This window comes from Sipha flava, unplaced genomic scaffold (assembly GCF_003268045.1).
Source record: "Sipha flava isolate LNK unplaced genomic scaffold, YSA_version1 44_pilon_pilon, whole genome shotgun sequence".
NCBI classification, from domain to species: Eukaryota; Metazoa; Arthropoda; class Insecta; order Hemiptera; family Aphididae; genus Sipha; species Sipha flava.
In genome coordinates this window covers 1,935,532-1,959,272 of record NW_020273203.1, presented here as the reverse complement: position 1 = coordinate 1,959,272, position 23,741 = coordinate 1,935,532, and the positions used below count along the sequence as shown (strand labels likewise).

General features: G+C 30.4%; 2 protein-coding genes across 2 annotated transcripts in view; one reads left to right on the top strand and one right to left on the bottom strand.

The window, feature by feature from the left end:
- Positions 1-14,359, bottom strand: part of LOC112689545 (transcription factor MYB120-like) — a 45,426-nt gene extending 31,067 nt beyond the window's left edge. Inside the window, exons 1-2 of the mRNA XM_025563314.1 lie at positions 13,977-14,359; positions 2,493-3,296 (exon numbers count right to left, since the gene is read on the bottom strand). Coding sequence (XP_025419099.1) covers positions 2,493-3,273 — 781 coding nt within the window. The 5' untranslated portion in view covers positions 3,274-3,296; positions 13,977-14,359. The remainder of the gene's footprint in view (positions 1-2,492; positions 3,297-13,976) is intronic.
- A 4,304-nt stretch (positions 14,360-18,663) lies between these two features.
- On the top strand, positions 18,664-21,127 carry LOC112689499 (E3 ubiquitin-protein ligase rnf8-A-like). Its single transcript, XM_025563239.1, has 9 exons — positions 18,664-18,777; positions 18,972-19,082; positions 19,425-19,585; positions 19,969-20,056; positions 20,161-20,268; positions 20,394-20,442; positions 20,527-20,630; positions 20,690-20,888; positions 21,051-21,127. The coding sequence occupies exons 1-9, from the start codon at positions 18,664-18,666 to the stop codon at positions 21,077-21,079; spliced, it is 963 nt and encodes a 320-aa protein (XP_025419024.1). The 3' UTR covers positions 21,080-21,127.
- Positions 21,128-23,741: the final 2,614 nt, after the last annotated feature.

Here is a 23,741-nt window from a genome sequence, read left to right as displayed (position 1 = left end):
TCAGTGATCTATAAATTAGAACACTAGTATGGTTTTTTATTAAGTTTCTAATAAATGGTATCAATTTAATTACTAATTGAAAACTAAAACACTGGAGTATGGTAAATAAATAAAATAAATTATTAAAAATGTACACAATTTGTAAAAATTTAAATGTTAGAACTTTTACAAACTTAAATCTATTAATTTTTTAACATTATCAAGGGTATCAATACTTGTAAGTTACAGATTTTTTTATCGAAGTGGTCGGACCGAACTCATATGTTATTGTTTTTATAATCAGACTCAATTAGTTATTTATCTTTATAAAAAATATTAACTGGGACCCAACTCGGATACGCCCGTTTGAACGCATCAAACTTACTCAAGACAATCATAATCCTAAACAAATTGATGACATTTGAATATATTATTGGTCGATATGGAATTGAGAAATCTGATTTATGTTAAACTAGCCTAAATAAGATAAGACAACTTGTTGAACAATTAATTCAGCTACGTACGCTTTTTAGAACAAAAACAAATTTGCATAAATATTAAATCTAAACATTTAAGGTCAAATGGGATGATTGTTAATGTCATTAGATATGTATGCCAAAGGAAAAACGTGTTAAATAAAACTATAAATATTATCCTAACGAGTTTAATACACCAACACTAAATGCCTTTTTATTTTAAAAATCTGTTTTAAAGGAAAATATTATAAAATAATATTTGTATTTAATAATTATTTATATTTATTTTATTTCCATCAATTGAAATTATTATGTAAAAGTACGAATTTATTATTGTAATATAGTTTAGAATCAAAGAATAAATTTACATTCGACATTATGTACATTACATACATATAACCATGCATCATTAAACGTAATATGTACAATTTAATTTTTGTATGACCTAAGATTACAAATTACACAAATAGTTTTTATAGAAATATTTCATTTTGTTTATAACACAATAATTTAATATTCAGTACTTATTTATTTTAATATATTATACATATAAATAGAATTAATGAATAATTTTATTATTAAATATATTTCTGTGGTGAAAAAACTTATTGTATTATAATTTTTTAAAACACCAAACAAAAATATAAATGATTTTATAAACAAAACTATTTTCATAGTGTTTTCAATTGAAAAATTAATAAATACTTTTTATGGCACAAAATATATTAGAAAAAATAAAAAAAAAATAAAAGAAATATGCATTTAAACCGATAACTAGTTTTGTAATAAATATTAACATAATGATTCTTTCAATAAAAGTGCACAGTAGTAACAAAATTGTAACTTAAACTTTGTAAAAGCAATTTTAACAAAATTTGAGGGTATATACTAAAAATAAAAATAAAAATGTAAGAAAAATATTTAAATATTTAACATTATTTTCAATGAACTTTACTGGTAAATTAAAATGTTTTATGTCCCACTTTCAGACTATATAGATAGATATTTTGACCAATAAAATACATAGATTCACTACAACTCAAGAATATAATGCATAACATTAATTATTGTACTAGAATAATTATTAAAAAAAATGTTTAAGCAATGGGTATGGTGTGGTTTATATATGTCTGGTAATTCACAAGAAAAATTCGTTCTATTGAGAATAAAAATTAATTTTTTTATAAAGATAATTAAAAGTACCGTGAGATTTTCTATATAACTTTCTGTCTGCTAAATACGTTACTGATGCGTTACGCACCCTCGAAAATATAACGACATTACACCAAAGTACAAAAATGTATGAATAAGAGCCTGCTTTTTCTCTCTCTATGGCTTTTGTCGACTTTAAAGTTTACTCTGCACCATTGATAATACGTTTTATATTAATGTTAAAAGAACCGTATATACCGGAAACCACGGCACATCTCGTTCGTGATTACGTGATAAACGTAAGCGTGAAAAACCGCACGTTAAAAAAAATAATACTATAGTATTATAATATAATATAATATTAATAATAATAGTACCTAATGTAATATAATGAAGCTAATAACAGTCGGTGGAAAGGATCTTTTCGAATCGAAATCAGCGGTGCGTGAAATGTTTTCTATCGAATGCGCGACCAACGAACGACGGAAATCGGATCGAAAACGTCGTGCAAACGACGACGATTCGTAAACGTCATGACTGTTCGTGTACCAGTGTTTATTAGATATACTGTATAATTCCAACAGTGCATGGTTATTAATTGAACAAAAAAAAAAAAACTAATCCTAACCATACCTGTGCTCGAAAGTCAATCATACACTGTTTTATAGGTCAATTACGATGGGAAACATATCGTTAATGTGTGCGGTGCTCACCGAAAAAAGTCTATGATCCGGTTTTTAGAGTAATCAATACGAACTTAAAAAAAACCAGGATTTAACCGGTGAAAATATTTTAATTTTCGGACCCAACTCGTATGCAAACGTTCCATAATCATGTATCTATATGTATTTATGGTATACATTTATGAACGAAAGAAAGGCTTACTTTGCGCGTCGCCGCCACCGACGAGAGCGGAAGTCGTCCGTTTGGGATCCGGTTTGCCGGTCGACGCCGGTTTCCGGTGACGAATCACGTCTGCGAATGGTCGCCGCCGCCGTTGCAGCCGCTCGACCGCTTCCGACTCGGCCGCGGCCACGGTGCGTCTCCTCCGTCGGTTCGTGGACGGCGGCGGCGGCGGCGGCGGTGGCCGTTCTTGTTGAAACTCGAGCACGGTGCCGGGCGGCGCTTGCATGACCGGCAGCAGTTGGACGTAGTCGCCGCGGGCCGAGTGTATGACGCCGGACGCGGCCACCGCGAACGTCTGCAGCCGCGCCGACGTAGGCGCGGACACCAGCCGGGTGGCCAACAGTATGGGCACCAGCACGGCGGCCACCACGACGCCGCAGCCGAGCACCAACATGGCTATGATGATTATGACGGTGCGCCTGGTGCCGGGAGCGCCACCGCCGCCGCCGTCGGCCGACGACGACGACGACGACGACGACCGCCGGTGGTGATGGTGGTGATGGTGCTGCTGCTGCTGGTGGTACTGCTGCTGCTGCTGCTGCTGCTGCTGATGGTGGTGGTGGTGGTGGTTGTGGTTGTTGTGGTACTGGTGCTGCAACAGGTGGTGCCGGTGCTGGTGGTGGCCGTCCACGTACGACGGCTCGTCCTCGCCGCTGGACGCCGACGACGGCGAACGATCGTCCGACTGCGGCAGTATCGTGTACTCGAGCTCGGCGGCCAGATCGCCGGTGCCGTGTTGGGCGCGCACCGTTTTGAACATGGCCCCGCCGACGAGTCACACGCCTGCGCGGAACAGACAAAAAAATACATTAGTCCCGACCGAAGACTTACCGGTTACATAAAAACAAAAACTCGGAATAACTTCGCGGGCCGTTGCGTAAGCGGAGAAATCGAGCATTGATTTCCGTCGTAAATTATTATATATACTCGTAATACGTATTATTGTATATAAAACGTTATTAATGCTGAATTTCGGCACCGTTGCAGAAACCCCGAAAAATCCCGAAAAACTCAATTGTTTCAGTCAACTTTTCGGAGCTAGTCCGTACGAAAACGATGGTCGATCATCGACTCGCCGTTACAGTTGTCGTTGTTACGAGCGAAAGCGGAACGTTCGCTAAGTCGACTCCGCCGAGTTGACCTACCTCGAGACCAACGCAACCGGCATTTTGCAATTATTTCCCCGGAATTAGAGATTTGCTTTGAGCATCGTAAATAACGGGGTTTCTTCGATTATTTGCAATCGACTAGCAAAACATTGGCGTTGGTTCGGAGCGGATCAGTCGAATCGGTGCGGTTAACGTGAAAGGGGCCACGTCGAGTTACACCCGATACGGCGGTCGATGTACGTGACGAATGACCGGGTTTGGTGTTCCCGGCGGACCGATGCATCGGGATGTCGCGAATAAAACGAATTTCGTCGTCGGCCAATGCTCTTGACACGACGGCAACCGTCGCCAACGAATCTCGGTGCAAAGTCGGTGCCGGTCGACGGAATGGGGAGTACAACGACAGGGCTTTACCTTTATTCGCCGTTCGCGTTTTTCGTTTACCTCTGCGCTCGTCCCGTCCAGAACGGTTCACTTTATAACATTTCTATCAGTACCTACACGATGTATATCATTCTCCTACGAACAATTATCGCGGTCTTCTGACAAACATACGCAAAGGCGGTTTGAATGCATACTTTTGCGGTGTGCCTACTGATCGCGAATAGGATACTATTATGTTTATCCAAGCCACGCGATTTAATTGAACGAGCTAAAACCGACAGTATTTTTTTTTTATCGGCAAAAACACAAAGCGAAGGCATTAACGGAACGTCGACGCACATATTTTCAACCACCCTGATAACGGGGTCTATACACATGGGTCCGTACTGTAACGCGATGAAGCGCCGACCTTTCACCCTTTGCAGAGATTACACCAGCATTGCAATCGATTTTGATGGAGGTTATCGGAGTATAATGTTTACAGGCGTTTAACCTTTTTTTCCTGTCCCAAGATAATGTTATAAACCTATTCCATTAGATGTTGAATTTTCAAAAGTAAAACAGCACATTTTTTATGATAATAAATAACTCGAATTCAAATTTTACAAAGAGTTTGAAAAAAGAAAATCTTTATTTTCAAAAATTATCGTCCACGAAAAACTATAAAATAACCAATTATTATCATATTGCTTTTGGGTTATTATTATTATTTTTTTTTTTTTAATTAACACTAAATACCTAAAATTGATTTTGTACAAAAAGGAATCAACATAAATTTCACTGTGTTATTATGAAGTTTTTCATAATTTTTCCCGAAAACCGATGGAAAAGTCCAAACAAAATATTCATCTTCTAAATGCCACGCACAAAATATCGGTGCTAAATTTCCAATTTATAAAGGAACTACTTGAAACTTTTAAGGCTGTCCTTTACCCGAAAAAGTGATCACAAAGTATATTGTAATGTATAAACAAAAATTCAAAAAGCCTTCTTTATACGCTCCAGAAATTCTGAATAAATAATGATTTACGTTGTCATTGTTATAGACCATTTTTGTTCATAAAATATACCAAATGATAATCCTCTGATCCGTTGATAGTTTCATCCCTATCACTCCACCAAGACACGTCATCATCGCGGTGTATAGGCTCAACTTTCCGAAGGGATCGACAATTTTATCCCAGCAGTAGTGTATAATTTACTGCGAACAGGGGATAGAGAATTAATACATTTTTATATTTATATATTTATATAAATATCGAGAACTCGGACCCACGTCCATTTGCCCTAATTCACGGAGTCGGTTATATATCGTTATAGCAGGAGTTAATGCGTTTCAATTAAACGAGGGTATAGTATAGTTTTTGAAGGTCGAACTCCACAGATATTGATATTCTCCCAGGATTATTATTGTATACTTGTTGTTATAGCAAAGCCCCGGGATGGCAAATACGTGCGTAACAATAAACATGATTAATAGATCGGGTCATAGCAAAACGCACCGAAAACGATAAATCGCGATCCAGAACCCCGACGTTTCGGGTGAGATTTAGACTAAACAAGAATGAACAAAAATCTCGTTTTTGCGTTAAATATAGTTTGCATTGTCTTAAGATTTTCATGATATCTCACAGATACGCGTTTATTTTCACGTCGAAAACTAGTACACGCACAAGGTACACACACTAATTAATGAGTACAATAACATTTTACAAACACCTAAAACTATGAAACTTAACCATTATAAAAAATTATTAAATTGATTGAAATTATCAGCAGTAAGAACCTTATTATTACGATGACTTTTTTGGTAATACTTTTTTCCTTGGGAATATTTTTCGGTTTGCCAACACTATTACGTAAAATACCGTTCTACTGTATATACCTCGTACGCTTCCCGCTCAAGCCGTTAAAATAAACTGACCTTTTTTTTATGTTCTATTATTTTTACCCTCAAGTCCAGAAAGTATATCCTGCCACCACAACAACCTTTATATTAGTATAGGTCCGAACGGACGTGGATCTAATGGATCAAAATCGGGCGAACCAGATGCAGTACTCAAATAAAATAATAATTAATTCGTTTGAGATGCAATTTCTGAGATAACATTTAAATAATTTTTATTACATTATAATTACGTTTCGAGGCGTTAAACCAGGGGTGGAACTAGATGGTGGAAGACACGGATTCATCCGCGGGTGTAAAATTTTAGATGATTTAATTTTTGTAATCATTAACAACTAGTTTGATATTTTTAACTTTGTTAAATACTGACATTATGTCAAAACTCAATAAGTATGATAGTATATTTATTATTAGAAAAAAGTTCTCGATAAGAGTACTTGATTATTGGTCTATGATAAGGCGTAATTTTAACATTTTCCTCGTTCGTAAAAATACCTGGTTCCACCTCTGCGTTTAACGAAACAATATGTAATGAACAAATGCCAACGAAAGATTAAATATATATTATGGTTATATCCTAGGTGTAATATCGTATTGTGTACTAGTAAGACATATTGTTATCTACACTGATCTTATATTTTTTATTTTTATGAACACTACATCATATTGTTGTTTTTCTCTCTTTTGACACGGTTATATTATATATACATATACGATACACGCACAGACATTTTACGTGCAACCGTGATTTATGAATAAAACACATATCCGCTGTGTGCAACGGGTCACCCTGCCTCACACACGTGCGTGTATGTTTAGGTGTGTATTTGATTATCGATGGGCGTGAAAACGAGTTTGCAACAAAATAATAATAATAGAATAGTGGAACGTTTTTAAATCGAGAGATAAATAATGAAATAAAAATATGTTGATTTCACACGACACCAAGAAACATTATATTTTGCATTTATCTTTCCGCGATGGATGTGAGCGTGTATAGTTCATGAGCAACCTTTAATTCGTAAAATGAGAACAACACATAGTAAGTGTACAGATACTACAGATTTTAATTAATAACCATAGACGTTCGTACATCATAATTTAATCTAAAGGACATGGGTATAGTATTATCATAATGTATTTTTCTTTACGCGCGACCGCCACGATTACGTGCACTCTGTATTCGGTACGGTAAAATCGGTAAGACAGTGTGGAAAAAAAAAACCACACACAAAAGGTAATATGTTGCAATGAGGAAACACAGCGATAAATAAGCCCTAATGTGGGCCAGGTCGGATAATCCTATGTTACATAAACCAAGCTCGCACAGATGTCTACGCCCGCATTTATACATGCGTGACAATGTTATAAGTCGCTCCGAGGGATTCGTCCATTGAATTCAATATGTACGAAAGTAATTCGTGATTAGCACGCATACTTAGTATGGAAACGCATAAATAAACTTTACCCCTTGCAAATATATATAATGTAACGTTTCCGGTGTGATTTTTTTCATGATTAAAGTAATATAAAGTTTAAGTGTGTACGCGGGCTTGGTTACAGCTGGGTTTCACGTGTGCGTAATTCAGAGGGACGTGGCCGGGTTAAATGTACGGTTATTGGAGGTCCTGGCATGATCGTGTAAATGTAACACCGAGAACAGTAATTTGATTACGATGTTTTTTTTGCCTTTATTCTCGAGCATATACTTTATTAGAAAATACAACTCTGGAGAACATTTTAAATCGTGAGTTCCACCGATAGAATTTAATAGGCCATAGTTCACATTGAATTCTAAAGAATAGTTTCGAATCGTTAACTGTGATGTATTCATTAATTAAAGTACAATCATAAATTGTTAAAATGAATTTAATTTTAAATATACTACATAAATTACGTTTTTAAACTAAAGTCTAATTATTCTGATAAATTATTATACGTGATGTACAGTTATACTTAACCATTATTGAGAAAAATAATTTGATACAAATTATAGAGAGAAATTAAACGCATTATCTATAAAGCAAAACAATTACTATGAACTATGATTTTTTCCAAAAAAAAATTACACTATACAAACAATTTTGAACATACTTCAAAAGAAATTAATTTTCCTAAAAATATAAAAATTGTTCAATATAAATAGCGTTTGACTGTGTGATCACAATTAAAAATATAAAATTATTTTATCGATAAAAAAATAGTTATATCGTATTATTTATTTCAAATAATTCTGTCTGAATGCTCAATTTTTTCAATGCTGGATGAAAAATAATCAAATATGATATAGGATTTCACTTTATTTTATTTCCATATAATAAGTGTTTAGATAAACGTATACAGAATGCAATGCATTTTTAATAAAACGTTTCAATAAATCCTCATATCCTTGGGGGAAATATTTATAACACATTTTGAATTGATGCTTTATTCTATTAGCGTTAAATACTCATATTTCTCAAATTGAATGTAAATCTATTTTATATTATATTTTACTAGCTACCTAGTTACATGATTATTTAGATTATTTTGGAGCGTCTTGTCAAAATACTAATAGTACTTGGTGATATATTTAAAATTTTATTAGTAAGGAATAAATTTAAATTAAAACCTCACCAATTAAGTTCATTGATGTAAAAATATTATACAATAAGCTTTTATTATGGGGCTGTTCTCCAAGTACGGTGCAATTGTAAAAATATTATAATCTTGGGCACCACAATTTTATCATTATTGCTTATATGGTTCATAATAATGTTACTTATACCGACTAAAGCAAATAAAACTCTAAGTCGGATACATTTTATAAAGCTGCAAGTCTAAATGTATACCATAGCGAAAAATATATTTTAATCATCTTTGTATCATAATTTAATACCTTGCTATAAAATGTCGTCCTATGTGTATGTTATATAAATTTACATATATACAATTTTAATATACGATATAAGTGTATATTTAACCAATAATCAGTTTCATCACAATATACATATTATCATTGAACCAACCGCTACGAACTTCTAAAATTTGCTGTCACTAAATCCCACCAATAATCCATCGTGCGATCGCCATCAAGCGTTGGTCTCTCTTTATTTCTACGATGGTAAAACATACCAAGGCTGACTTAAAAAATGTACATAATATAAAATGTAACAAAGTACCAATTCACAACAAAACACTTGATCAGTTGCAGACAAATCAAACCCTGATCACAATGATTTATCAAACCATTTATGTTAAGAGTATACCATCCACGTTTAAAATAATAGTTTCCCAATCGCCATTATTTCTGAGACAAAAAAAACGATTCAATACCTGATGATCTGCAATACAGAATAACACGCTTACCAATTATTTTTTTTAAATAATACTCACATGGTTTAAAAACGAATTCAAACAAACAATAAGCTCAGTATTTGAAATTCCCATGAATCTATAATGATTCAATGATCAAACTGTTAAATATCATAAAACTATAATGTTTAAACTTAAGCACGATTTCATTTTTTATATATGCTTACAATTGGACAAAATTATCGATTTAGCACATATCGTTTTAATTCAACAATATTATATTAGCAGGTATATACAGATAAAAAATGAATAATGTAATTTTGATGAACTGTGATCTACAAAATGCATTTCTTTGACACTTTTAAAATCAAAATATTTTCAAACACTCTTTAACGTTATATAAATTAAAAGAGTTTTACATTCTATAGGTATAAAAGCAATCATTTTTACAAATCTAATTAAACTTAATTGTTAAATACGTGAAAGACCAATTATTTCCCAAAAAAATTCTGGAAAACTATTTAAATTTTTACCAAAACCATAAAATGTTACTACAAAACTATAAAAAATGTTTTATCAACTAATTAGTTGATCGATAAGCCGTACAAAGATCTATATATCTGATATAATTATGCACCTTAAATATTTTAAAATTTTAGATCCAATTTCATACATTTTAATTTCTATATTACATATTATCGAATCGGTTATTTTGGTGATTTTATTTAATCGAAACGTGAAATTCATAATTAAAAATTAAAACTGTATTATATATTGAAATAATGAAGTTTTAATTTCAGTTGGAATTGGTTTTGGTTATCAATTCGTACTGAAAAGTTTTTTTTTTATAAGCAGATAAAGTCTAAAGAATAAATATGATCAAACCATGAACAAGTTTCACACAAGATCGTTTTTTAACGCCGTAGAATTTATTTATGGTTGTAAATGATAAATAATAATAAAATACTTGTATAAGTAAAATAAACACACAATAAGACAGCAAACGAAGTACGAACATTTGAATTTTATTTTGCAAAAAATGTAAGTTTAAAAAGTTTCAAATTCTCAAAACACCAATGTTATTGAGCGTAGGTGCAAGTTATAAATAAATTGAAACTTTTTATGATAACCATTTGAATATATGGATAATTTTACTACATTTTACAGCATTAAAATGCAAATAAGTATATCCTAAGGGTGTTCGAACAAACAATTTCAAATTCCTGCTTATTAAATTATAGAAAATGTAAACCGAAGTCATGTGAAATTCATTATACACCTCACCAATGCATAATTCACAAATTAATAATCTTCTTTATTTTATTTTTTAATTCACTATAATTGAATAAGTTATTAATTACCTAAATTTAACTCTTTTCATATTGATTCTAAATATTCAGTAATATTTAAAACTATATCTCGGTTAATTAAATTAAAGAAATCACGGAGTTTTGTATACTCACAATTACATTTCTAGGTTCCTTATATCATTTTGAGGGACGCAGTTACAACCCTTTGCACCCCCGTAATTACACTATTGAGTGGATATATTCTGTAGAGACCTTATGTTTACCATATAAGTAATATACATCTGTGTGAGTAATGATGTTAGAGAATTTGGCTCATTTGCATGTTTTTTCTATGAATATGATTAAAAGCTAATCAGAGATGTATATTTGATTAAAAAAGATACAAATGTACGAGTTTATACAATTTTAATGTTATTGCTTATTTCAACATTTTTCCAATTTAAGTACAAACAACAACTTTGATAAACTTACTTGATTTTGTAAAAAAATCATTAATCTCATAAAAAATTCAAATTATAGATATTTATTCATAGTTATGTTATTAATGAATTCCTAAAATTAAATTAAAATATTTTTGACCATATAATTTTTACTAGATTATTCCCAAAAATCTATACTTTAATAATGAATAATTTTAATGTATTTTATAAGTGATTTTCTTGTGCACGCTTAATCAGTTTTTAATTCTTTGAACATGTCTACTCATAATTGATATTTTCAATAAACGCAGATCGTTTTATACAAATTACTTTGTTGTTAATCAATCAATATGAATATCAATCAATATCAAAAATGAACATACAGTATGAAATGTCACTTATAACATAAGTTCGTTGTGCGGGGACTAAGAAGTAATCATATTAATTGGTGGGATATGATTTTCATGGTAATTTTGTATGAAACATAATAGATAGAATAAAAATGATACTTTTTACAGCCACCTTCTCCCTCGTACAATAAATTATACATATACTTATGTATCCGATTTAGAAGATATTTTCAAAATTTACTCGTATACAATAAGTACTCGCCTAGACTCCTTTATGTCGCTTAAAAGTTTCAGTTAAATATTATAATTTTAGTAATGGAAGCAATCGCTTATTGAAAATAAATATCCTATTAACACAAAAATGCAAGTAATTTTTTTAATAGTTTCATAAAATTAAAACGACATTCTATGTCAAAGCATTTATTTATCTTTGATATTTTATCAAGATAAGTCATTTTTATTGTTCTGCAACATTGTATTATTGCAATATTTTAAATTGCGTGATTGTTTATTATATAACATGTCTGTGAATTTTTATTACTTTTTTGTGTGTACATTCATTTTTGTATACAATTTAACTAGTTAGAATAAAATAGCTATAAAAAACAAAACGATATACATCCTAAATAACAACTAAGTGATGTAGAATATTTTACAGCATTAATTTTATAAAAAAAAAAAAAAAGTATTTTTGAATTAATTACAGACTTACAAAAAATATCTTTAAGTGTTTACTAAACCTTTAAGTAAAATAATAGGTTAAATATTCCGAACAGATTTAGTTGAAAAACAAAATTAAAATTATATTGCTATGTAGTTTAAAATATTAATTAAAGTTAATATATTTTAAAGAAAAAGTATAATGTGATTTTAAACTATGCCGAAACAAAAAACCATTCAATTATTTATTTTTTTTAATTTTTTTTTTTACTTTTCTTAAAATATAACTTTCAAACCTAATGATTTCTCTTTAATTTTAAAATAGTTCAATAAATAATTTCAAATGAATGCAACTAAAATCAAAACGTCATGAACTAATGTAATATTTGATTTTGAAGTTGTTATTAACATTAGATACAAACTTTCAGAATATTAATACATTTATTTTCATGATAATAGATGACAATGGATGTAATGTCAATTTCATATAAATTATATATTACATTGCAAATAATAACACACTGGTCTATATGCTATTTTGTAACCTAAAAAACATCTTTGTTACTATAAAAATACTTATGTAAACCTTTCGTACGTTTTATCTAACCAGTAACAATGGAAAATATATAAACCTATAACAGTTTATAACTTTTTTATAAGTTTGTTGCTCAAGCAAAGATGTTTTTAATTTATAGGTAAGCAACAGGGCTATAATATATTCCTCAGTTGATAAATTCTAAAAATACAGAGATTTAACAGAGAAGTTTTTACTATATATTTAGAAGACCATAATTAGTACAAAAACTATTTCATACATAATAATGATGATTGCGTGAGATTATTCAAAATAGATATCATACGTAATAATGCTATTATTAATCGAGTGTACTATATTATATACCATTTATAAGAAAAATCAATACTTTTAATATTTTAGCATTTGAATTAATTTATTCTTAATATGCTTAAATGTATTATTTAAATAATATTGAATGCGAAAAATGTAGTTAAACATACTCTTTTCGTATCAATATGAACTCATTATATCATATCTATGATTACTAATTTGTGCACAAATCAACCTGTTAAAACACTACTTCACAACTAATAAATGGCTGTAATTTATTATTAAGATAAAGTAAATATATAGATTTAAATGGAGTATAAAATTAAATATATTTAAAATAATTGATCGGAAAGTAAAAAATGTCCAGAAACAGCATTAAAAGTGCGATAAAATCAAAACAAAAATGTCAACAAGAATATACAATAATACAATATTATAATAACGTATATAAAATCGTATAAAATTAGTATAATATAGTTATAATCGTTTGTATATGATAATATTAAATTATAATTGTTTTTTATCATTAACGGTCAACCCTAAGGTTAGCACCAGATGACAACAATTAGGCACGCACAAAAAAATGTAATTGTTCTTCTCCTAACCAAATTCGAAGACGTCAATAATTTGTTATATGTAAAACCGCATAGTCCACATTACCCAATAAAATAATATGTTAACGAACAAGTACCGTTTTTAAATTGAAAAAAGATGACTAGATTTTAAATAATAATATAAACTGTTCCGTAACAATAGACGGGCTTTGATGTGAAACGAATTGGTAAAAATAGTGTCCGCATGATTTTCATAATATTATCCGTAAAATAATAAATAGAGGACGGAATGCGGAAAACATTTTATTTAAACGGTTGTGAAACGGATTCGCGGGCATTAGTCGTTCGAATTAATGTCGCGGAAGCTGATGTCCAGACATTCGGAGCGAAGTCAGCAAGTGTAAGTGTTCTTGACATGGTTTGAAAACTGTAGTAGGTACCATAGTCGCGGTGTAATCGGTTTTATTATTATTTATTTATTTTTCACGACGATCAGACGTATCGTATAGCGTTTACGATCCGTTCATCGCGATCGACCGGAATCCGTTTGCCCGTCGTTGGCACGCGACCGACAATCGCGCGTGTACGGAAAATTGAAAATGTTGTTCGCGCGCGCGTCAATATACTTACGGACAACGTCTAGGGAAAATGTTTTTCGTCGGCGGTCGCGCGTAACTAGACGCACCACGGTTTTACCGAACACGGAAACCGCGGTACGCGTGCGGACCAGTGAATAAGACGGCGGCGGCGGCGGCGGCGCTCCGGTGCGTTCGAATTTTTCCGCGGCCCGTAAATCGCGTTCCGTTCGGTCTCGCCGACCGGGCGCAAAAATAACCCGGACGGTCAGGCCGGTTCGTGCGTTACCGCGACCGGTAAGCCGTCATCGTATCGCGCGCGCGGCGGCGGCGGCGGCGGCGGCGGCGGTTCTCCGTGCGGCGGACGAGAACGGATCGACGACGACGCCGCGGGCCACTGCTGAGAGACGTCCCTGCGGTACGCGTGTGCTGCCACGGCGAAACGTTCACGGACTGATGTCCACGAGGCGCCGGGCCAGAGCGCATGACCGGCACGCCGCGGACGCCGGAGCGCGCCGCGGCCGTCGGACGTCGTGCACACGTCACACGTTGGTGCACTCGTCGCGACCCGCTGCTCCTCCGGCCGCCAACGGGTACCGAGACGGGTCGACCACCGCCGTCAACATCCCCCCGTGACGGTCAGATTTTTTTTTTGAGATTTTTTTTTTTTTTTTTTTTCCGTCCGCGACGTGTTTCGAGATTCGAATTTTTTACTCAACAACAATCAACAAAAACAACAATCGAAAAACTGCCGTCGTTTCGAATCTCGAACGCTTGGGCGATGATTACGGAGCGCCTATGCCGTTCCACAACCGTACCGCGGTCCGTGGCGAGTCCCAACAGTGAAGGACAAATAATTAAGAACATCATTTCTGTCTGCCAAAGTCTGATCATGGCCTAAACCATACGTAGTCATAATGATAAAATATTGTAGACGTCAAACATCATGTCGCGTGTCACCGTTCAACGGTAGTATAGTAAGGACACGTTTAGAGTCAATAATAAATTTAATTAATTGTTGTGAGATGAATAAATGGCATTCACGAAATTTGATGCCTTAGTTACCCAATCCAGCTTCCATCCTTAGCCCTCCCCACACTCTAATTTCCCAGATAGATTTTCGTCCAATGTTTACGTCTCTGAATTATGATTAAATCAACGAAACAATTTATCCTTCACTACCTGGTACAAAACCATATTTTCTTCGATTCCATCCCACTCCTGATTTAATAATCTAAACCTTAGTAGAAAAACGATGTTTTTCACGATAGAATAAACCGTATTCTTCTCTTTTTCCACTCATACAAATTATTTCTTAATAATTCTTCTCTTTGCACCTGACATACGACCGAGGCCATATGCAATACACCCCAATTCTTCTTTTTGTCTTTCTTTCATCCCCCGACGAAAAATTCTCTCAATTTTAACCATCTCTAACAACACAAGCTTCCATTTAACACTTATTCCATTATCTCCTCGCTTTCAACTATACTTGTTCTTCCAATAATTTCTTTTTTCAATCAGACTGGTTTTATTATTTAATTTATTGTCATAAATAATTGTGTATTACAAAGTTTTTAAAAAAGAAAGAAAAAATTCTGTGAACTAATCTGTTTTTGTTTTATAGTGACTATTTATTTATTTTTATTTTCTAAAGAACCAAAAATAATGTAATGCGCCTAGAGTGCTATTATTTGACTCAATCCGACGTTATCAGCTATAAAGAAATTTTGTAATACTTATAATAAAACCGCACAAATACTACAATTTCGCAAATAGGATTTACTTTAATGAAAAATTAAGACTTTCAAAAAATTAAATCTCAATCCGTGTTTGGGGAGGTGAATATGACTATAGTTTGATCACTTTCAAATTCTACAAAACCTTTGAATAACAAGTTTAATCTAACTTTTAACAACTGTTAATTAGGTAACTTATTAGTGTTATTTTAAAGTATATTATGTCTTAACCACAACATTGACACTTGAGATCTTAATCACATGAATTTAAAGTGAAACCCTGAGTCTTTTATGTGATCTTAATAATGCTTATTACTCGGTACGTGTTATACTTCCCGTCGTAGTCTTTTATCTTCATCATAAAAGTAATATTACGAGTATACATACTTAAATATATCTACTTGTAGAGCTAATTATGATCTTGAATAAGTTAGCTAAGCCATGCAGAATTTAAATCACGATTTGGCGGCTTCCATATTCCAAAGCTATAGATCTAAATTAAATAAATATATACATACATATTTATTATATATAATTGGGTACATGCAACTTGTACAATAAATATGCGGATAAGGTTTAAGGATTACTGAATACATTTGTCGATCTCCAACTATGAATGAGTACTGAGTAGATGTGGTATTTCCCCTCGAATTATTTACCAACAAAAATAATGAACTTAATTAGGGTTTAGGGAAATAAAATATCTCAAAAATACATGTAAAATAATAATGAAACTATTTATTTAAAATACTAAAATCATTACTCCAATTGTAAATAAAATTGACCTTCTAATGGGTATCTTTCAATTGGTTTTATCAATGGTTACTAAACTTATACACTTTAATATAATATTGTCTTACTAGTTGAACTCATAATAATTTCAATAAACACATAAGTGAAGTAGAATAATAGAAAAAATAAAAACTTTCCGAGAAAAAACTGTGAACAGTATAAAAATTAAATGTATATCGAGCTTTGATATGAATAACATAAATCAATTTTTATCATAGATTTGAGACGGATTAAACGATTAAATGTTATCATCTAATATAAAACTATTATAATACAGTTGGTTTTGTACATAAAATCATTACCAAAAATCAAGGAATTTATTTTAAATAAATACTATATCATTAATACAATTTTTTTTTTTTTATTTACACTATGTATACTATCTATATAATAAGTACATGTAAAGAAGAAAAAATTACATGATAAACTTGAAAAAGAAATTCTCCTCTGAGGACACTAAACTACACTTATGTTTTTAAGTATATTATATTGCATTCAAATGTGGATTCAGAGGGGGAAACACTTAAGAAAATTTCCCTCGAGCTCATTAAAACCTTTACGTACATACGGACTATATCCTTACTACACATGGAAATTAAATGTTGTGCATAATATAAAATATATAATTTTGCATTATTAAAAACGTACGTAACAAGTATTACGGCTAAAACAAGATTAAAAATAAATTTAGGAATTATGTAACTAAGAAATGACAACGGTATTTATATTACAAATATAATCTAGTTATTGATTATTAATCAGTATTTGTTTACTAGTGCATTGGTATGAATATTACATCCGTCTAAAACAGAATATTAATTTCTTAATAGTTTTTCACGGTTTCGCTTATTTTTATTGATCAATCTACATATATATATATAAAATCTAACTAGATAGATATAAAATTATTAATGATGTATCTATCAAGGCGAGAACTGCTTCGGCGATTGGTTGGTGAGTATTCAAAATTATTTGATAGTAGGTAACATATAAATTATTTATATTCATTAAAAAAAATATATATATAAATACTTAGTATGTACTTTTTTTCGAAAAAAAATGTTTAGCAATGTCACTATTGTCATTTCTTTGCAATAAATACTGCTCTCATTGTATGTTATATAAAAATAATAAATTGATTTTGATCTAAAAGAAGAATAACATTTTTCTTACATCAAATAAAATGTTAAAGAATCTGAATAAAACGATTTTATTATAATGTGTTTTTTTATTGTGTTCGTATATACAATTTCGACCAGAAGGATTGTTTCAACAATCATAATAACGAAAAAATTGTGAAAGAGCTTGATAAATAAATATTATCTAGTTGATACTTTCAAAAAATTATTTTAAGATTTTTCAAATAGTTTATTTAATAATTGAGGTAAAGTATCGAAAAATTACCAAATAACAAAATTTAATGCATTTCAACAATTTTCTACTAAATCGAATTTCTGTTTTCGTCATAGGCGTGTGCACGGGGGGGGGGGGCAGCCCCCTGCGGACTCTGGATTTTTCTTTAATAAATGTATTTCTATACTATACAAGATAGATAACATTTTTACATTTTACATGAATAAAGTAAGTTTTAATCTCATAGTATAGAATTGATATCTGTGAATAAATGTAATATATTAAATATATTACTATTAAATAGTTATAAGACATTAATCAGACTAATCAGAACTTGCATATTATATAAAAATTGAAGATGTAATTGATACATTCAAAAACCTTACTCCCGTGGACAGAAGGATGGAGTGGTAAATAGTATAATAATTTGTAAATAAGGATTTCTTAGATGTAAACTGTGTAAGTTAAAATAGTATTTATTTTTATATTTGCATATTGAATTAAATAAATAATTTATAAAATTTAAAATATTTAATTATGCTAGTAGCCTTTAGTTCACTTTTTTTAAGGGACCCCTCCTGCGGACAAAATCTGCGCACGCCTATGGTTTTCGCAGTATCTCGAAAAATATATATATATATTTTAAATCGCGGATTAAACAATACGTAACTTCTTGTAAAACACATTACAACGCGATCGTATCGCTACCGAACGTAACGGTATTTCGCACAAACATTTTTCGTATTCGAATTACGTATTTTTCGTATGACCGATCGCTCAAAAATAACCGTATACAGTTATAAAAATACTGTTTAACTTTATGTTGCGCACTGCTCATCAAGTATTATGTTAAAAGATATGAAGAATGAGGTGCGGTCTTCTAAAAGACCCATCATTGAAGATTGTTCGGTAGGAGCATCCTTAATGAACGTAAATAATGGTTGGATGGTTCCGATAAATCAGGACACAGAAGTACGTTTAACTAATATTGGTACTATTTTATTGGTCGTGTGGCTGTGTCACAATTGAAATTTCAGTGCTCCTTTAGCGCCTGGTCCTCTGTGTGATTGACTGGATGGTGGCTATAAGTTGATATTGTCTAATATATAATCTTCTAATTCTATATCTATAAGACTAATAACTGACATTAATATTTATCTCTACAGTTTATCATTGGACGCGCTCTTACCTCTTCGGTCATCATTGAAGAGTTATTCATGTCTCGCCGTCACTGTTCAATCAGATATGAAAATAGCCGTTATTTCATATCTGACTTGGTAAGTAGATTGCCTATTTTTATTTGGAGAAGTCTTACGATCCTGATTTTATTTTCGAATTTGGCTAGGATATATTACTTGTGTTATATAACGAAAAATATAAAATTATTTTTAATAAATTGTTTAGACATTTAATAATATAATGTATTAATTAATTTATAATTTAATTTAATTACATTAACTTTATGGTTTTCAATTTTTTATATTATTGAAAAATATTTTCAATAAATTTTATTAGTTTTATATAAATTAAAAACCTATATCGAATAAGAATTATGAAATTTATATTTTTGAATTTAATCCTTACAATTATTTTCTTTTTTTATATAAATCAAAAAATAGCAGTCAGGCTCGGGTACTTTCTTAAATTACGAAAGACTTTCAAGAAGTACGAGTAATATCACACAATTACAACATGGAGATATTATTGGCTTCGGTGATAAAAGAAATATAACTATGACGTTCAAATTTATCTTACACAATATCTCCAACAAAAAACCAAGGTAAATAAAATTGATTTAAAATAATAATGTAAATAAATTAAAATATTTCAAAGGAACATTTATATTTAAATAACAGGAAATTAGAAAATTAAAACTATTCTTAATACAATATTAATTTTTTTTTTGTACTTAGTGCTAATATTTTTATTTTACGTCAGAAATATTTTTTTACATAAGTATAATTATATTACTCTTCTATTTACTACATATGTTTGTATATTTAAACCATTTAATAATAAAGATTATTATTATTCTGTTAAAAGAACACTAAAACAAGAATTCAAATTATTGCTACTTTTATTATTTTAATAATTTTAAATATATTTATTATTTCTATTGAAATTATTTCTATTTCTATATAAATATATCTGTTCAATAATTAGATTATACAATGAACATGATTTAAAAGTTCATAATGAAGAGGAAACCTATAAAAATAACATAACAAACCTTCAGAAGGAATTATTGAATGTAAGTTTAACTTTATCATTTTGTTAGAAATAACTGAAATTACTGAATATTTAAAATATTACAGTGTTATAATAATCATTATTATTGTTGTTGTTTGATTATAGTTAAAAGCTAAACATATAGTATTACGAAATAAAGCTAAAATTGAATTAGCTGAAATGCAAAATAAGATGAGCAATATTGTGGAAATTACAAGTACACAAATTAAAAAAGTAAGTAGAAATCAATGTTTATTCAATCATATTTTTCTTATTCCCCGTTTTATATTTTATCATATATTATGTAAACAATTTCATGATTATATTTGTGTTTTAATTTGTATACCACTATCTTTAAGGAACAAGATATGATTCAAGAAATGTCTACACTAATGGTGAAATTAAAGGGTATGTTGTTTTATACATTTCTTATGTCTTATATTTCTGGTTGAAATGTTCTTGATGATTAATTTATTTCAATATAAATTTTAGATGCATTAAATAATGTGGAATCACCTGATTCATTGAAAAAACAAATCTATTCTCAGTTAGAAGATGAATTTCAATGTTCTATTTGTAATGAATTAGTGTACAAGGTAAACAATTTTTAATATTTATTCTTTACTTGATATGATAACTTATTTTATTTTTTCAGGCTATGGTTCTAAATTGCAACCATACTTTTTGTGAAATTTGCATTGAATCATGGAAGAATAGAAATCAAATGTGTCCTGTTTGTAGAGCTTATATTCTAAGTGTTTCCAACTGTTTGGCTCTGGACAATTATATTACCAACATTTGCGATTTCATAGGTGGTGCAGTTAAAGATCAAAGGCAGTTGCTACAAAGAGAAAGTATGCACTTTCTGATAATATTTCATTTTTCTTGTTTCTGATATCTTATTACCTACATCTATAGACCATCTAATAAGCATTTCTGACTACTTATCATTTATTATTTTGTTATTTATTTATTTTACACTCTATACAATGCTTATGGTTTTTAAATAATTAAAGGACTTCTTCCGAGACCAACTTCCGAATGAGGTAGGAAGAGAGTCGACAGCAATTTTAAGAGGCAATATCCGTGACCATCATATTCTAATGCCGAATATCCAGTAAAAGTGGTTCATCTCACTAATAGTATACAAAGAAACTATATAGTAGATAACATATAAATTATTTATATTCATTTAAAAAAAAAACTCTTAGTAAGTACTTTTTTTTTTGAGAAAAAAATGTTTAGCAATGTCACTATTTTCAATTCTTTGCAATAAATACTGTTTTCATTGACGTTATTGAAATTAGTAAATTAATTTTGTTCTAGAAGAAAAATAATATTTTTCTTACATCAAATAATTTTTCAAATGAATTGTTTAATTGTTGAATAAAACAGTTTTATTATAATTTGTGTTTTTTATTGTGTTCATATATACAATTTCGACCAGAAGGATTATTTCAATAATCATAATAACGAAAAACTTGTTAAAAGGCTTAATAAAGAAATATTATCTAGTTGATACTTTCAAGGAATTATTTTAAGATTTTTCAAATAGTTTACTTAATAATTGCGGTAATCTAACGAAAAATTACCAAATAACAACAAAATTTACAGCATTTCAACAATTTTCTACAATATTTTATTTTTTTTTCGTAGTAACTCGAAAAATATATAATTAAAAAAACTTGATAGTTCTAAGAATACTTATAAAATCGGTTTGATATAGACTGTAATTTTTAATAGATTTTTTGAGCGATTTTAGAAAATTTTAATGTTCATGTTCTCTGAGCATTTTTCGAAAATATCAATAAAATGTCCTGATATCTAATACAAAGATCTTCAATATACAGAGGTCGATTGGCCAAGGAGGTAAACGATCAATCGTCTCCCGGATCCTCGGTAGTGTCAAATTAATATAAATTATATATTCTTGTACACAAAATGTAATATTAAAATATAATAATAAAACACCATTAATTTACTAACTGTAGTCGCGCACACAGGAGAGGGAGGGTTAGAGGTCAAATTTGTGGTTTTGAAAATTTAAATTTTCATGATAAAATTTCGACTAAATCTGATAATTCAACAAATTTCCATAAAATTGTATTTTTTTTTTCATTCTATAAATTCTCGTATTTATCATAACTATGTGAGAGATTTATTAAGTAGATACTCATCTTAGCATTTTAAAGACATTTCGAAATATTTTGTTCTGTTCAAAGAAATTTTTAATTTTTCCAAATTGTAATCGATTATAATTTAATAACAAGAGACTCCTCCTTTTTTATCAAGTTCTCTTCCCCAACTTAATAAAAAATTGTATGACATTATCTTACCTATCTATGGTATATGCCAATTTTTTAATTTTATTTTTTTTTGAGCAATAGATAAAACTCTTGAAAGAGTTCAACGTACCCAACTTACTAAAAAAAATTGATTCTACCACTATATTAACCACCTTTAAAAGTATAAATTTATACAGAAGACTTTTTTTTTCAATCAGGATCTTTCAAGAGCAACGGTAACATTGATTTCAAGTTTAAAAAACCAATAAAGAAATATCATTAATTTGTCTATATGTATCTCATTTTATCTAGATTCATCAATTATTGAAATATATATATATGTTACATACAAAATTTAGAACTGTATCACAATATGAACTATCACAATTTGTATTAGCATTTTTGTATACATCACGAAATGTACAATGTTGCCGTACAAAGTAGATGGTTTGTACAAAATACAATTATACAATTTGCTATATGTACAACATTAGTTGTATAGATCAAAAAATTTAAAAAAATATATTATACAAATTAAATTTTAACCACAGTCATACAGTTTATAAAAAATAATATCTAAAATAAAACAAAATCAAATAAAATTCAATAAAATAAATTTACATAGTATTTTTTGTTTTTAATATATACTAAAAACATTTGTATACTATACATTTATATATATTTTATTTTTTTATTTTAGAAAATATAGAGGTTGAGCCCTTTTGACAATTATAAATAATTATAAACGTCGACCGTAGCTAGTACTCTCTACCACCATCCAGCTGCAAGCAACCGGATCACGTTGCACACCTCGGTTTCTCATCTGATCAGAACATATTTTAAGTAATTTTCATTGGGTGGCACATCAACAAAATTGTCTACCATCATGTAATTCATAGATGTGATATTTTTCTGTAGAGGAACATACAGGGAAAATCAACTCCTGTCACTATGGTCATTATGATAATGTGTTGGTTAGTGGCATGATCACACTACTGAGTAACATTTAATTGTCACTAGTGGGGGGAGGAACACTAGTGCCACGTACTTTTTATATTAAAATATTCTCTGCATCTGATCACTAAAGTCTGAGCAACTTGAGCTACCATCGTCCTGACCAGAAGCCACCGAGGATAGCATCGTGCCTTGTCACACCATTTAAACGGATCAACACTTCAGTTCTGGTTCTGCCGGTTAGCCGTATATGATGTCATTGAATTTATTGCAAAATAAAAACTCACGTGCTCCCTTATTTTATCTGATAAATTATTCACCATAAAATGTTCTTTAGTTACGACAACACTGCCTCTTTAAAAAGTACAACGATGGCGCTATAATTTTTTTTCATATTCAAATGTTTTTCTATCACATTTGATATCAATGGTCTAACCATTTATATTGGATAATGTGTTTCGACACATA

Coding starts and splice junctions, on each gene's coding strand:
- LOC112689499 (XM_025563239.1), top strand. CDS start 18,664: ATGAAGAATGAGGTGCGGTCTTCTAAAAGACCCATCATTGAAGATTGT. Junction 18,778..18,971: donor CGATAAATCAGGACACAGAA/GTACGTTTAACT, acceptor TTATCTCTACAG/TTTATCATTGGACGCGCTCT. Junction 19,083..19,424: donor GTTATTTCATATCTGACTTG/GTAAGTAGATTG, acceptor ATCAAAAAATAG/CAGTCAGGCTCGGGTACTTT.